The 16,962-nt window shown below is 34.3% G+C and overlaps 1 protein-coding gene across 3 annotated transcripts in view; it reads right to left on the bottom strand.

Annotated features, from left to right (window-relative positions):
- The window catches only part of LOC140744446 (uncharacterized), a 241,516-nt gene that overhangs the window by 164,377 nt on the left and 60,177 nt on the right, over positions 1–16,962 (bottom strand). For 2 of the 3 annotated variants that reach the window (XR_012102547.1, XM_073076033.1), the window contains exons 3-7: positions 15,563–15,780; positions 10,285–10,423; positions 8,850–8,999; positions 7,682–7,825; positions 423–515 (exon numbers count right to left, since the gene is read on the bottom strand). Coding sequence is in view for 2 of the 3 variants with exons in the window: in XM_073076033.1 (XP_072932134.1) it covers positions 423–515; positions 7,682–7,825; positions 8,850–8,999; positions 10,285–10,423; positions 15,563–15,780 (744 nt within the window). In the remaining variant the exon portion in view is untranslated. The remainder of the gene's footprint in view (positions 1–422; positions 516–7,681; positions 7,826–8,849; positions 9,000–10,284; positions 10,424–15,562; positions 15,781–16,962) is intronic. The other variant, XM_073076034.1, reaches the window with a different exon arrangement.

The raw sequence follows: 16,962 nt of genomic DNA, 5'->3' as shown, positions 1-16,962 counted from the left end.
TTCCGCATCTAAAAATAAAAATGCAACTCTAATATGATTACTTTGTTGTCTGTCTATCTAAATACAGTAAAAAAACGCAGAATGGTTACAAATTATCTCGAATACAATAAAATTAAAAAAGTTTAAGTCAACGTGATAAAAAGATCCTATATCGCTTTTTTTGCAATTTCACAACACCAAGGTCCTTTTCGATGACTTTTGATGAATCTTGATGAATCTTCAAATTTGGCAAAAGAAATTTCTTGAATCACATATATAGGAAAAATTCAAAAACCCTGTTAATGTATAGTCGAATAATAAAACAGCGAACTGTTACAAATTAATAATTTGCGGCGGGTGCTTTTAATCATTTACCACGTATAGTGTACGGAATCCTCGTTTCACGAGGAACTCACACTTGACCGATTTTTAAAAGCACTTACCGACGTCTTCGTGTTCAAGATCGGACACGTCGTGAGCTACCTCGTCCTCTTCTGGGGCACTCTCGTACCTCTCCTTCAGGACCGTCCTCGGTACTGCAACGAAACATTCACTTTAGATTCCAAAGATAAGATCCCTTTTCGCTTAAAATTTCTCAAGTGGTCTACTCGTTGCCTTATTACGCTGGACGTAAAAAGGCATGTTAAATTTAGATTTTTGAGCCGATTCGGCTCTCAGAGTGCTCTCGCCACAAGAGCCACTAGTTATTTTTATTTTTCAAATAAGCTTCAAGTCGACGGACGTGACTGACTCATGTTTATCCGTCTAAACAGTAATGCTACAAATGTTTGCCCAAAATCCATCAAAGATAAAATATTAATAAGTTTGAAGAAAGAACCCCCTGTGGTTCTACGTCGGTACCGCCGCCTATTTCTGCCTAATAACAGGAGTTCCAAGCGCTGCTGTTTTCTAGTTTTACACCCTGTAAGAGAGACATTCTTTTCCGAGGCCATCCAGCTTAGTCCTCAGGGATAGCGGCGCACCTGCGTCTGTTCTCAGGTAGGAATCCAATCTTATCTAGTACTGATTACAGATGTCCATGGACGGCAGTAGCTACTTACCATCAGGTTGATTGCATACGTCTGCTATTCCGACATTATAAAAAATAGAATAGGTAATCAACACAATTTCGGATTAATGTCAAAAATTTTACCTTTACAAAATTTATTGAAACCAACAGTATGTCAGATATTGTGATGAAAAAATCAAAATATTTTACTTTGATAGAATATTCTGTTACAAAATGGTTGATTGAAATAACTTCATATGCTGCATGATTAAAACGAAAAATGAATCGCGTGACAAAACTGATGTTTTGAAAAAAGCTTTGATGCACAGTTTTTCCACCTACTTGCAAAATAAATATTTCAGTTTAAAAAAATTATATGTATTTGTAAATGTTACAGGTGTTCTTTTGACGACACCATGTATTACATCAATTTTACGGTTGTTTTGGATAAATGTTATTTTAGTATGGACAAAGAAATTAGGTACTAAGACATGTACTTTGTGCCTAAAATTAGGTGGTTTTAATCACTAGATACCCTAATGGATAAGAAACTCGGCCTCTCTAACGAAGGGTCCGAGGTTCAAGTCCCAGGCACGCACCTCTGAGTTCTCCAAGTTATGTGTATATTAGAAATTCATCATCACTTACTAAGGCGAAGGAAAACATCGTGAGAAAACCTGTACACCTGAGAGATTTATATATATACTCGTAAAAAAGATGTCAAAGGTATGTGAAGTCTACCAATACGCATTTGGCCAGCTTGGTGGACTATGGCCTAATCCATCTCATTCTGAGAGGAGACGCATGACCAGCAGTGGGACAATAATGGGTTGTTGATGATGAGGAATCACTAGAATATTTCCGATTCATTTGCATTTTTTTTCTAATCTCTTTCCACCGTACTAAAGTTAACTTTCAATGTGATTTATAAGCAAACTTGTTAAACACATCTGAGATGGGAAGCGTGGCTGAATCGCGTATTTATAGACTCGATGCGTCATTGGGGCTTTAGAGGACCAAAAAACATTCACTTGAATTACTCACAAAAAAAAAAACAAAAATAAGTTCAGTTGTGCTAAGGGATATTGTTTTTTCTTAGTTGGTACATAAACTTGTGACTTTAAAGGACTTTATAAATTGATGTTTACAAAATGTTATAATATGGTCAGACTTAGTAACAAGTTAATTACTTTTATCTGTTGACAAAGCTGGGACGGTTCCTATAAAGTTCTTAATAAATCAGGAGGATAATAAGGCAGGAGTAGTTATAGCTGCAGTATCTTTAAAAGCGAACGACATAGAATTTTCTATGTTAAAATTAACAATTTAAATCCGACTGTCACTGTGTACACTGCCTGATATAGAATCATCATTTCGCTGCACTACGCAGAAAACAATGAGGGCACGATCACAATCAACCCCATTGTGCGAGCCTTAACATAGGACTTAGATATTCCAGTTTTTATTCACGCTATGCAAGCAAATTGCGAACAAATGCCTACGGATTTTTTAAATCTGTTTGTTCTATAAAAGCATGGAAGCATTTGTTCTATGGTTTCTGAGTCTGTATTAAAAACTTTTTTAATATGGTTATAATTAGACTTTTACATTGCATCAAACAAACGTAAGCTTTATCGCTGTGGCTACTGTAGCATTATCTAACACATAATACATTGTCACATACGGAGTTCTAAAAGCCCTCGTTCATTAAAATATAATTATAAAATTATAAATAGTAATTAGTGTTTATTTCTAGAACCTTATAAATGAACTGCAAAAATAAATTTTATCCGAATCTTGAAATCCCCGGTGAACTTACGAACAAATAAATTATGAAACTGAATATAAAACTAAAGTAAAAACTAGTTTGAAAACTCCACAAGAAAATGAACATAGAAAAGCTGTTAAAGAAAGTTACTACTAACTACGAAACGTTTCTGATGGACATGAAACTAAAAAGTGCTGCAAGATAATAAAACTGAGAGCATTTGCCTGCTTCCTTGCGGTGTGGTAATTTAGGGTTCCATATCATAACAGTTAAAAAAGTTTATTTATTTAGGGACCTTTGGACTTTTCTTAAAATTGACCTAAACGATGAAGCAGATGGACTACCTGATGGTAAGTTGGCATCGTCGCCTATGAACATTTACAATAACAAAGGAAACGTCAATGCATCGCCGGCTTTGAAGAACTCTTTTTACACCTTTCTTGAAGAGCCCCATGTCATAGCACTTATCGCTAGTTAGAGTAGATAATTACATATATTTTTTTATAGAATAATTACTTCTTTATTTTGAAATAACTAGTATAAAATATTAATCTACTGGTGATTGTTCGTAAACAGAAATGAGTAATGTAGCCCACGGCACTGCCATATTTTAGACGAATCCAACAACACTTTATTTCGTATGGCCTAACCAAAAAATAAGACATATATGCTCGTAAAACACTAACCTCCGCTCTCAGGTAATAAATAAAATATTAAGTTAATAAGACACAACGTAACAAAGTTGGATATTACTAGGTTATCAAAGTCGACAAGTAAAGTCAAGACTTCAGCCAAATCAAGAGAATATTTCTTCGGCACTAATATACTGTAATACTTTCTGTAACTTTATATCTTTGATATTCGGGTTCATTACGACGCTTTGTACATTATTATGTTTATACAACACTAAAGGAAAAGAAGTAAATATATCTTGAGGCTTCCAGCCATTACATATACCTGAAGATATTTTATATTTTAGTGTCCATTATTGTCCCACTGCTTGGTAAGGGTTTCCTGTCACAACGAGAGGGGTTTAGGTAATAGTTCACCGGACTACAGTTCCACTTAGTCAAGTGCGAAACTGCAGCCTTCACACACCTTTAAGGACTTTTTAAATCAATCCGAGCCCGTTTTAGCGTGAAACGGGTTCAAAGTTTTTATATGACAATCTTGACAATTTCCATTGATAGTTATTTATGTATGTTTAGTTTCTTTTCTTTCATCATTATTAACCTTTACAACTAATACCGATTGTAGAGTATCCCCTCGACATATATTCACTACAAAAACGAACATAACATCAGAAATGACTGTCTAATTGTCTATAAAACAACAAATACCATATACTAATACAAAAGAGTCTTTCATCAGCATTTCTGTCGGACCCATTTTATGATCGGCTTCGTATACATTACTTTGTATTGATTTAAGTGATTTTCTTTGTATTCCTTTATGAGTTTCGTTATTGGTCTTACGTCATACGCTAGTACAACGTCGTTTGTCTGTAGATATATTTTTTGCTTTTTCATAAACAAAATACTACTAAATACGATCATCAGACTATATCAAATGGCTATCGTCATAATTAAAATCCGCACTTGTATTGCTATAATATTTGGCTATATGTATCTTATTACACTATAAAATAATAATATCATTTATTTCATATGCTATTAAATTTAATGGGAGAAACGCTAGAGTTAAGAAAGTGTAACGAAGATTCACAATAGCGATCATATTTCTAAATTAAGCCGCCGACCAATAAAGCTAAGTATCGTTTCAAATAAAGCACAACATTTCCTCGATTTCATTGAAGAGCAATACATTTATCCTAAATAATAACAATTTATTTCGAGAATTACAAATAGAATAAATGGCAGAAGTTATGAGTGAACATCACAAACAGTAAACGGCCGACATCAATCAAACTACGTAAAAAATAAATAGGTAACAAAAATAGGAACGCCAAATGGACATGTTGAAGCATTGAAGGAAATGTTTTCAGCGTCCAACCTCCGGTAAACAAATGTTAAGCAGGAAAACCGTTGTTGAAGCGAAGAAAACAAAATAATAAAAAACACGAATAAACATTCGCAAAGTTTTGACTGATCGGCCGCAAATTTTTCCAATAGGAAAACGGAATGAAAAATTGTACAAGGCTGCCGACATGAGCGAAAACAAGAATAGATTTTGTTAGATTCAACGGAATAAATCCTGAGGCGGAGAAACAGATGAATTGTTCTGCTAAGGATAATACGAGAAGTCATAAAGTTGTTGTATTGTACCCACTGCAAATTGATATCATTTTTATATTGTCCTTTGGATATTGGACTTCGAAAATGGTCACTTTGCCAAACTATCAATGAAAAAATGACATTTTAGATTGAAATTAAACAAACATTAATCTCGGTATTTGACACTATATTGATTGATAAAAGTTATGTGGAAACAACATACTCGTATTTAAGGTTTTAAATGTTATTAATACAAAATTATTAATCAAATCCTGCTAATAGTAAAATGTACTAATGTTTCCATCGATTTAATATTACAGTACTAATAAATTCATCAACATTTTGAAACTATTATATGAGTTGGAAAAAGTTACCGCAATGTAAAACGAAATAACAACGTACTTATATACGTATATCAAGTTTTGAATAATTATGTAACGTTACGCAGCAAAACTAGCATAAATGCAGGGGAGGGTACAGCAAGAACCATGAAAATGAAAATTTAAGGACAAAAAAACACATTTGGCACAAATTACGTCGGAGGAAAAATATATAGGTTTATGTTTTACGAACAATTCACCTCGAAGCAAGAACAATATGCGCCGTATACTTGCACTTACAGACTTTATTCATTCCATTTTGTACGAAATACGACTATTATCGCGACCTATATTCTATTTAGCTCGTGTTGAATTCGTATTTCCCAGTTGAAATCGAGAACACTTTCGGATAAATAGATCGTAGAATTAAAAAGCCTAGTCCTAAAAAATATATCGTAGGTTTTGCTTTTATATTTAATCAAATATGGAAACACACGATTTTGAATACTTTTGCAGTTTTTCATTACTTGATATACTATACTAAATATACTATTCATAACCAGTTATGCATGTTGAAATTCCAAATTCAATGAAAAATTGTCCGTTCTTTTACTTTTTGTCTTTCTCGGACCATACCATATTCCGTAAAAATCAAAACAAACTTATGATAATGCATTAAAAAATAAATATAGTTCAAAAAACTAAAAAACGCTTTTATGATAAACTCAACTAAAAGTAGAAAATAATTTTTAATCTAGGAATCAATTAAGGAACAGTAAATAGTATAATTGTGAAAAAGCGTGGGGTGCTCCACTTATCAGTTTTCGAAAAGCACCCCACACTTTTTCCACAATTATACTATACCGTAATAGATAATTACGGTTTCAGAGATAAAGCCCTGTGACTCACGAACAGACAGCGGAGGGTTTCGTTTAATAATTCTTCAAAATTATGAATTAACTGAACGTTCAAAGTGGATAGAAATCGGGTTCAAAGATTCCGTTACGTACATACATACACACCTACATACAACCCAAGCTAATAAAAGCGTGTTAAAAAGATATGTATACATATCCTTTATAAAGAATATTTTAACTATTCTAAAATATATTTTACGGAACCACTCAAAATACACCCAAATATTGGGTGTCCCATTTAACGTTGTGTTAATGGTTTTGATGGCGATGACACAAGGACCCTTCAAGTGACCCTTCAAGAGGAAATAGTGATCGACGGCGAGGTCGGGTCATTGTTATGCAAAACTCTTCAGAATATGACTCAGGACAAACCCTTCAACTAATAGCAAAATCCACTTACTCCATATGTGTTTAGTAGCATATACATGTCGCACTGATCTTTGTGGAAAGCTTTTTATTGGTATATTATGGTATATTTTATTGATATACGAATAGCAGACGAGCATGCAGTCCACCTGATGGTAAGTGGCTTTTGCCCGTGGACGTTTGTAATCAACCCCAGATAAGATGAGATTCCTTCCTTAGGTTGACCACAAATGTTCTCCTGGGCACTAAACTGGAATGTCTCGAAGAAGTATTCACGTTAATAAATGAATTTATCAAGCGTCTTAGTACAACCTAATTTTGGGTTTCTTGGTTATAAATCAACACATACAAAAGCAAAATGATTAATAAGCTTCAATATTTTAAGTAAGAGTTTAAGAGTATTCATCGCAAAATCTTATAATTATCTTACCACCTTAATTAAAACTTTATAACTCGAACATTACAGAGCTATAGGAAGTAAATAAAGTAATCTATTGGCACAACTACTTCTTACTTAGTATCTATTTGACCGATATTATCTAAAATCCTTTATTAGTAAAGGCAAACTATACTTTTACTATCAAGAAGCGTAATTTTCTCATCCAATAGGCCACTTAAGGCAAGTTCCGCTTTCGTTGTAAGCCCAGTCAAGAGTAAGCCTACAAGAGCCTATTCTTTCAAGGGTTTAGTCTGCAGCGCTATTTATGGTTTCCTCTCGACGCGAACTGACTTCCTATTTCAGTTTTGTTCTAGTGTCGAGATGTTTTGTAACACTATAATAGTGTTTTATGTTTTGATAGGAATACTTTTGTGGAGTTGTGTATTGCCTTTATCAAAATGAACAACTGTACTTTTTTACTCATATACTCACATTAAATTGTATTTCTCATACAACTTTGTTCGTAGCATAAGCGTTGGACTTGAGTATTGTAAAATAAACTGGTATGGTTTTAGAATAAAACGAATAACAGAACAAGCGATTACAATATAAATAAGCGAGAAAATAAGTGTCAGCAGTAACAATTCATGATCATTTTAAAGATAACATAATAGATAGGTGAAGTTAAAAATCATGTTTAAAAACTTACCACAAGTGTAAACAACCTTCAGGTATGTCCGGCTGCCGGTCCGGCAAGGTTTCCCGAACATTTTACTATCCGCCGACAGAACGCATCGCCGCTTCCCGTGACACTCCCTCATCGCCGTCTCCGTCGCGTACGGCTCTAAGCACGCTGTCACGGAAAATAATGATTGATGAACCCGACCATCCTTTAAAAATTACAAGTTCGCAAGGTACTGAACTAAATAAATTTAACGAGGAAGTTAAAACGAGAGGCGGAAAGGGGCTGGAAGAAAAGGCTTTTATTAAATTTGTAAATTAGTATCTTGACGTTTTTAACAAATGATCAAGTATTCAGGTGAAGACCTTTGTTGCCGGGCACAATTTCGAAACCAGTAAATAATTTCGTTGAAATTAACGCTTTGGTGGCACCTAAATATCAAGGTTAGGTTATAATTAGATACTACGTTACGAAGATAATATTGTTTTCTGCAATAAAGAATTGCGAAGACTACAAATTCCTAAACAATTATACAGCGCTCGATAATATATTAAAGGGAAACAAAAGGGTCCAGAAATACACAAAAGGAAGCCGAAGAACATCCAATTGATTTACAAAGGGAAAAATGTGGAAGCTTGCTATCTCCTTAATATGTCAAAGATTTGGTTTTCTCTCCCTTTAGAAGATCAAAGTACTGCGGTATATTATTCCCGGGAAAGCTTTTTGGACATTTATTACAAATATATAAAAGCTTATAATGTTTATTCTGTTTTATTGCCGGCGTCTTTGTCTTATGCATAAGCTTCTAAGAGTATTAATCGACCAAAATAGCAAGATGTTGTTCGATTAATTTAAAATTTTACTTTGAAATTTAATGTGGGTACATGGGTTGAAAAACTTATTATTTCTAACACATACACCTTTAATAAGTAATGAACATAATATTCGTAACTAAGGGTCTCCTTCATGACATCGAAGTAAAATTGTTCAGTTAAATTATTTGACGGATTGTATTTACAATTAAACCTTACATATTTTTTGTCATTTAGCAAGAGTAAAATTTGAAGATTTTAAAAATCAATTGGTGTACATAATCTCGAAGTGACTTATTTGGAACTTCACTTTGACGTTGTGAAGTAGGAGGTCTTACTAATCAAACCAATACTATGGAAGTTCTAAAAGTTAAGATACTCACTTTCTTCCTTCATTCCTCTGGGCTGCGGACACTGTATTGAATCGTATTCAGTCCTCCCGTACTGTGCTGAGTAAATAGCAACTCTGGAGTGAGGATTGCAACTCAAATGAAGCACGTCGTTCTCACAGCCCACTTTACTTCGAAATTCATCTGTTGATCGAAAATAAATTTGAGATAATTTGACAAGTTATTGCAGATAATTTGAAGATGAAATGGATTTAGGAAGAGAGTACAGTCAACGGGGGATGGCTTAAGAATGACAGATTGTACTGAGTTTGAACAATAACCATTTTTTACCGTCGCGTGATATAAAAAACAGAGTTAAATAGCCTTAGCAAATGTGATAGAAGTAAATCATCGCTGGTTTATTTGTGGGGTAAAATAATTTGAAAATATATTAATTGGCTTTAAGTATATTAATTTTATTTGTGTCAACAAGTTTAACTGAAATCTCAAACTCATAGACTTCAGATTTGACCAAAAAACTACACCTCTTTGGTGAGATGTGGAAGGAAAATGCCTGGACACTAATCTTTCCTTGAAATCCAATCTCTTACTTCGGATGGCAAGAGTAACAAAAATATGAATGGTAAAATCATTTTTAATACAACTCGTTCATAGCTTTGTAACCTGCTGCGTAGCAACACCATTACCAAACGAGAAAGCAGAAACCCAGTTCGTCACTTCACTTTCATAAAATGACAATTTCCATAAAACTCTTTAATCTGCATAAGCCGATCCTGCTGACAAAAATAAAGATCCCGCATTTGTTATCCACTCCGCTCATTGTTGCGACAGCTTTCAAGAACTTCAAACTTCCCTGAGTGAATTCAGAACAATGTTTTAAGAAACGAATTAAGAAAAATCAGCTTTTAGGTTAATTGTTGCGAAGCTTGTTCTTTTGAGTTTACTTTTCATCTTGACCCTTTGAGAGCAATTTGTTTCCATTTCTCCGGGTGAGTCGTAGAATTCCTAATAGACCGATAAAATCGCAAAGCAAAGCTTTAGCGAAGACATTATCCGATGTAATTTTTAAATTGTAATTTATTTATCGGTCTTCTAATGGCTTGGAATGTTTATTTTGTCTTTCCTGTGAATTTCCTCGATATTACTAAGATTACTTAATATGATAATTATACTTGTTAATTAGTCAATCTTCGTTAAAGTTGCTAAAACTGAACTACGAGTATTTTACCACGCTTTTATCTGCATGCATGTTTTACGTAAATCTCTTCAAAGTATGAAACTCTAAGGGAAACAATTGAATAAGAGCTTTAATAAATTACATCCAATTGGTAGACAAAAAATAACAGCAGTTATTATTGAGGTGCAATATCAATTCTATTTGTTTCTTATCGAGCTCAAAGTAATTTCCTATAATCTTCATAAGAGCGGTGATATTTTGAGCTAACCTTCAACAGTTCTTGTAACTTACATGGACGGCACTTATAAGCAACTTCGACGAATCTCCGAGACCCTGGACAGGGGTCAACTCCGAACGCCTTGGGGCTGGTGTGGAACTTGCACTGTCGCTTCTTCTGGCATGCTTCCACCACCGTCTGTAACAAAGAATACTGCCGCATATTAGTTAGTATGCCGATTCTGATTTGATAAAACTTGCTGAGCTAACGTGGAAATTGTTTTGTTTGTTGTTAAATGTTTGTCTCATGTTAAGTCTGTTGTAATCTCTGCCACCCCCTATTACAAAACTCTGCCTAAAATGGACAAGTCGGAAAATGGAATGCCGGGTAAGTATTAGTTATAGCTGCTTTTATACCGCCCTATAAAAGAATATAAGTGTTTTTTTTTTACAATTACAACAATGAATCGAAACTGACAAATTTGAGTTAGTCCTTAATCTGTAGCATTACCATGAGTTGGTATAGAAACGCCACTATCGAAATGGTAAATAGAAAACTATTGTCATTTTGCTAGTGAATAACATAACTACTATCGCTACGGTATTTCTTGACAACGTCTGTCAAATTAATGACTCATGGGACCGAATTTGTATGGCAATAGATCATAATGACATTCGCTAGCGATTTGATTTCGATAGGTTTTTTACGTATCGAGTTACGTCACTACGGATTTTAGTTCTACGAGTAACCACCAGAGGCGCTGTACAATTTTTCATACATTTATTTTACGCAGTCGCTAGCGAGTAATACTTTTGTAAACTCATGGTAGCCCTACTGTACTAATTAAGCTGATACGAATGAAGTTTGTTTTTTGAAGATTTATGTTGTTTGCATAGCATTGAATGTCATAAACCACCCCAACAGCGAAACAAATCGTCCGTAAAAGATAGAATTTCCTTTGTAGATATTATTATTATAGTTTTCACAAGCTTCATTATTTATCCTCTTGTTTAGTGGACGACTATTCCTCATTTGACGTAGATATTATTAGCCATCATTCGTGGAAATTACGTTATTGATATACGAAGAACAAAGGATAGATATAACTCATCATTCATGTACATTGTACCTATTATTGTGCATTGAAACACTAGATAGTATTGACAAAGATTTAGAACAATGGGCCACTTGTATGGTTGTTTGTACAGTTAAGTGAGTCATTAAGCTAATTGTACGTACACTGAAATGACTATTATTAATATAATACTAATGTATTTTGAGTAATGCCTTTAGGAGCCTATGTTCGCAAATTGATTCTTACAAATGATAATTAAAAAATAGAAAATCCCTTTATGATTTAATTCCAGAGGAAGCACCGCCACACCTATTTTTGCCTTAAATTACAGTATTAAACACTGCCGTTTTGAAGTTTGAAGGGTGTGGTTAAGAAGATCTTATACGAGGTAGTCCAACTTAGGGTTCGTACACAAAACTGCGATGCGACGTCGCATCGCAAAAATCTGCGAGCTCCCTCGACGCATCGCAAGAACTTGCGAATTGATTCGCATCGCACAGTGGTTGTTGTTGTTGGTCACCCTGAGAGACGCTACGCCGCACGATATCGCATCGCAGCAATTCGCATCGCAATTTTCTGCGTTGCGAATTCGCATCGCGTCGCATCGCAGTTTTGTGTTCGAGCCCTTAATCCTAAGGGATAGTAACGCATCTGTGGGCGACCTTAGATAGACCTTTTCCTATTTGGTGTTCATTACTTATATCCATGAGCAACAGTGGTCGCTTACCATAGTGGACTCTATGCTCGTTTATTACTTTACCATAAAACATACAAAAATATTTTACACATAATATAAAGTTAATTAGTTTACTGGTCAAATGAAATGAACCGGTTTGATTTATTCACGATGTTTTTCTTCGCCATTATAGTAAGTACGTAATTCTAAGTACTTTCTGATAAGCACAAAAACCTGAACCCCCGGATTAAAACCCGAAATGCAAAAGACGAGACTCAATGCTCCACCTATCACATTATGTATGCAAATGGCTTTATCATATGATTTAAAAACCTGATAAAGAATCCCCTAAAATAATGAGCCACAATTCCGAACTGAGATGCCTAGCTCATTAGCTATAATAAATCTAACTCACAAACCTATTAGTCGGTTCGCTCCATTAAGCTTATAACCCTTCATATCACTGATACGTTGCTGAATACCTCTGGAGTTGATTGCATTAATATATTATGTCTACATAATGAAAGACTAATCAATTATTATTAATCTTGCATATACAATTACGTCTCTTGGTGGAATGTAATTTGTGTATCAGAAGTTTTAAAGCACCTATTTCTGCCTATTAACAGTAGTGACATGCGCTGCCGTGTTCTGGCTTGAAAGGTGTGGTAAGGGATACTTTTACAAGGCATTCCAGCTTAGTCCTCAGGGGTAGCGCGCATCTGTGGTCGACATCAGGTAGGATATCTAATCCTATCTATGCTTGATTGCATGGGCGGGAGTAACTACTTACTATCAGGTGGACTGCATTCTCGTCTGCTATTCCATGTTGTGTAAAAACAATCTTCATCACCATTAAAATTTAGTATCTAAACTTTAGGGCCATATTTCCACGAATGCAGATGGTAATGTTTTTCGAGCATGTATGTCTTATTCTTTGGCACACCTTACGGCCGAATTGATTTTAACATAAGAACAGGATTCGTCCAAATTGTTTGAGTAATATCGGTTATATTTTGAAGCCCTCGGGATTTTTTCTTTATATATTATTTCTGTAATATCTCTTTATTAAATTTATAGAACTATAGGGACCCACTACCAAATACGTTTTTATTATAGGCAAGCCCTAATGATGCCTTACTTTTTTTTCATCTTTGAACCTGACGATAAAGCAGACGTGCTACCTGATGGAAAGTCATATGTTGCTGTGGTCTAACTATGTCATTTGTTGTTGTGTAAACAATCCTCAGGATAAATCATACAATTACGGTCTTATAAAGTTCACTATGCCTATGTACTAAATTAAAATGGACATGTGTAATATTTAGATAGGTATAATAGTGAACCAAGCGATATCAAATATCTCATATATTTAATATGTACAAATATAAGCATTTACATAACTGAGAATAGAGCCGTATATTATTTACATCTAAATAACAGAATTGTATCAACTGTTATTCCGAACATCAAAGGCAAACATTTACAATAGGCTTCTTTATTAATATCTTGAATATACTTGTATATTGAAATAAACACTTGTTTATTTACTAAATAGAATGTCTATTTTAAGGATCAAAGTATCAGATCATGGATTTACGTTATAAAAACGTTTAGGGCGACACATAATAGAGGTACAAGTAGCGATTAAGTAGTTCTTTTATACATATTTACGGTAGATTTACCGTTAGGTTTATTTTTATGGCTCGTCTTTTGATATGTTTCGACGAAACGGCGTTTTTACGACGAACCACCAATCCAATGTCGCGGCAACCCTATAACCTCGGCCTAACGGTCGTTTTACGTTTCCGCTCCACCGCCCTTTGGGATGTTGATATCTGATTTACATGCAGTTTTCTGTATGCCTTCTTGTTAAATATTTGACGAGAAATAAGCTTAGACGAAATTTAATTCTTATTCTATTTTACGCTCAGGTGGCAGACATATTTATATCCTCCTTATCACGCGTTATATCGTAAGTAGCCTAGTGGTAGAAACTCAGCCTCACAATGGGGGTCCAAGGTTTGAAAACGTCTTTGATTTTTAAAAATATTGTTATGGCCCGTCTTTTGAACATTTGATGTGAAATACGCTTAAACGAAATTTAATTATAAGTCCATTTCTGAAATATTTATATACTTCTATCTAAGCAACGTAGCGTGAGCAGTGATAGCCTAGTGGTTAAAACTCAGTCCCTTAATCGGGGGTCCAACGTTCAAATACCCCTCAATTTTTTAATAGTTATGCATATTAATAATAAATTATAAGTTGCTTAAACGGCGAATGAAACAACATCATGAGAAAATTTAAACGCTTGAGAGTTTTTTAAAAAAGAGTTCGCAATGGTGAGTATACTAATTTGAACTTAGTGTTTGACTATGGCTTAAATCACTCTTACTGTGAGAACCCGCGCCCAGCATTGGGATAGCTTTACGACGAAGCATAGAAATTTCTTCATGAAATTGCTGCGTAATCAAGACAAAGTTGACTTTCGACTCTAACCGTTAGACTAGATTTACGGTAAGGTCCATTTTTATAGCATATTCTCTGATATGTTTCAGCAAAATGGCCGTTTTATGACTAACCAAATCCTATGCTGCGTCATCCTCATAATCCGGCGTAACCATTTTACGTTTCCGGTCGACCGCCCATTGGTATAACTGTATGATGCTGATTTACATGAAATTTTCGTTTTGGTGGGTGTTATTTCAAAGTATTCTTATGACCACCGCACCGGAGCACACACACTACTAATTTGAACGTAGACAGTTCTGGAATCGACTTGTGGTTCGAAACAGACAGAGATTGCAATGAGACAATTAGATTTATTAGTAAGGTCTCACTGTTTATTTACTAGTATTTTTATGTATTCGAATTGTACACAACACAAAGAATCCCTAATAATATGGGAATATAAGGGTAACAAGCGTTTTTAAATAATAACCTGAAAAATCTATTAAAAATAACTGTTTAATCCTAAACCTTTTTGAGACATATAATTTTATAGACTGCAAAATAGGATACCATTTTTTTAATAAATAGTTTTTCAGAATTATGTTTCTATAAAATTACCGTTTCATGACTAACCAAATCCTATGCTGTGTCATCCTCATAATCCCGGCGTAACCATTTTACGTTTCCGGTCGACCGCCCGTTGATACTCGTATAACTGTATGATGCTGATTTACAAGTAATTTGCGTTATGGTGAGCTTGGGTAAATTTCAAGCGTATTTGGTACGTCAAAAAAGTTAATATGTGATATCATCCTATATTTAGGTATACAATATAAGCAAAGAATGCTTAAAATTGAGTAAAAATAGATTTATGGAAATTACATCAATGATTATATATTATACACCAGAAAATATGTCATACATAATGATATATGAATGTGCAGGCTTTGGCTCTGGTGTTTAGAAGTGGTATTTAAAAAACCTAAATGCCTATATCATAAAAGGAAAGTATTGTCCAAATTTCACGCTTCTATCTTCAGTAGTTTAGGCGCTGCGATGATGAATGAATCATTCAGGACAAGTCTTTCTATAGGTATAGATAATCATGAGTCTATAGATTTTTATAATGCAAAGGTAATTCGTCTACCTGTAGTGCACTAGGCCAGGTGCACGACGTGTCTCCAACCACCTCGACGGCAACTGGCTGGTACTCCGCCAGCTCCGAGGAACAGGAGCTCTGTGATGCTGAGGCACCGTACTGCGCCACCTGGATGCTGATGGTGGTACCACGTGGACAGATGAGAGTCACCATCTCCTCGTCGCAAGCAGCCTTCTGGTGGGTCCGGAGCGTACCCAAGAGCAGTTCTGTGGGCAAAGAAAACTAACGTTAGTCATTTTATTACAAAAATAATATTTTAGTAGAAAATTATTACAATAACAAAAACAATCGACTGCTATGGTATAGCTGTCACTCCGATAATTTAGACAAGTCCACGTCATCTTACATATTAAAATCTAGATAGGACTAGGTCTAGGATAGGGAATACTAGATAGGTCTATACGCTCCAAAATAACATTTTCCACAGTCGGGTAAAAAGATATAGGCACCTTTTCAATTTTGAAGATTTATTGAGTTTTTAAATAACTCATTGATTCACATATAAAGATTTTTCCATGGTCGCTTATTAATGATTATATTAATAAAATTATATTACATAAAGGATATTAAATAGGTACTGTAATCTAATGGAGCAAGTAAGATGTCTTAACTAACTAATAAATCGATGATTTCTACCGCTAAATCTAATAACAACTCTTCCAAATATAGATTATAGTTAGTAGTACATAAATGTTATAACAGCTCATATTGTATCTACAGGTACTGTACCTGTATTTTACGACGGAACGCATAAGCAAAAGTTTGAGAAACTTGGAGAACCTTGGGAACTTGCAGATGGTTAAACTCTCTATGGTACATATATTATATACCATTCCTATTTACGGCTTTACTATATACGCTTTTCAAGTCTAGTCATTAGTGAGTTTAGTAATGCCTCAGTCTAACAAAAAGGAACAAGTAAAATAAAGGTAAAGGCATTTTTTGAGTTTTCAATGAGTCTGCGCGCATTTGAAGTGTTGCCACACAAAAACACTTTTATTTTTGTCTGCAGATTTAAATACACCAGTAGCGCCTTTTTTATTGAAATAATATTTTTTTAAGTAACCAGTTATCAAATAATTATTTTTATTTAATAACAAATAATAACAACACAATAAACAATATTTAAACTAAAACTACTAAAATTTTATAAATGAATTAATGAGCACAAATAATACATATAATAAATAATAATAATAAATTTAAAATAGCGTTGGTATAACAGCGTTTGCTTTTATTGATTTCTCTATTAAGTTACCATATTTAATGCAATTTTAACTTTGATTATTTATATGATTGCAAAAGAGGTTGGCCATATGCGTTCCAACCCTTGAGTACTAACAACGACTCGCATACGTTTTCTTTAAATTAAAATAAATAAATTCTTT

Source organism: Epargyreus clarus, unplaced genomic scaffold (assembly GCF_041222505.1).
Source record: "Epargyreus clarus isolate Ecla_fem2 unplaced genomic scaffold, WU_Ecla_fem_2.2 ptg000008l, whole genome shotgun sequence".
Lineage (NCBI taxonomy): Eukaryota > Metazoa > Arthropoda > Insecta > Lepidoptera > Hesperiidae > Epargyreus > Epargyreus clarus.
Note: the sequence above shows the minus strand (reverse complement) of the source record. Positions and strands in the feature narration are given on the sequence as shown.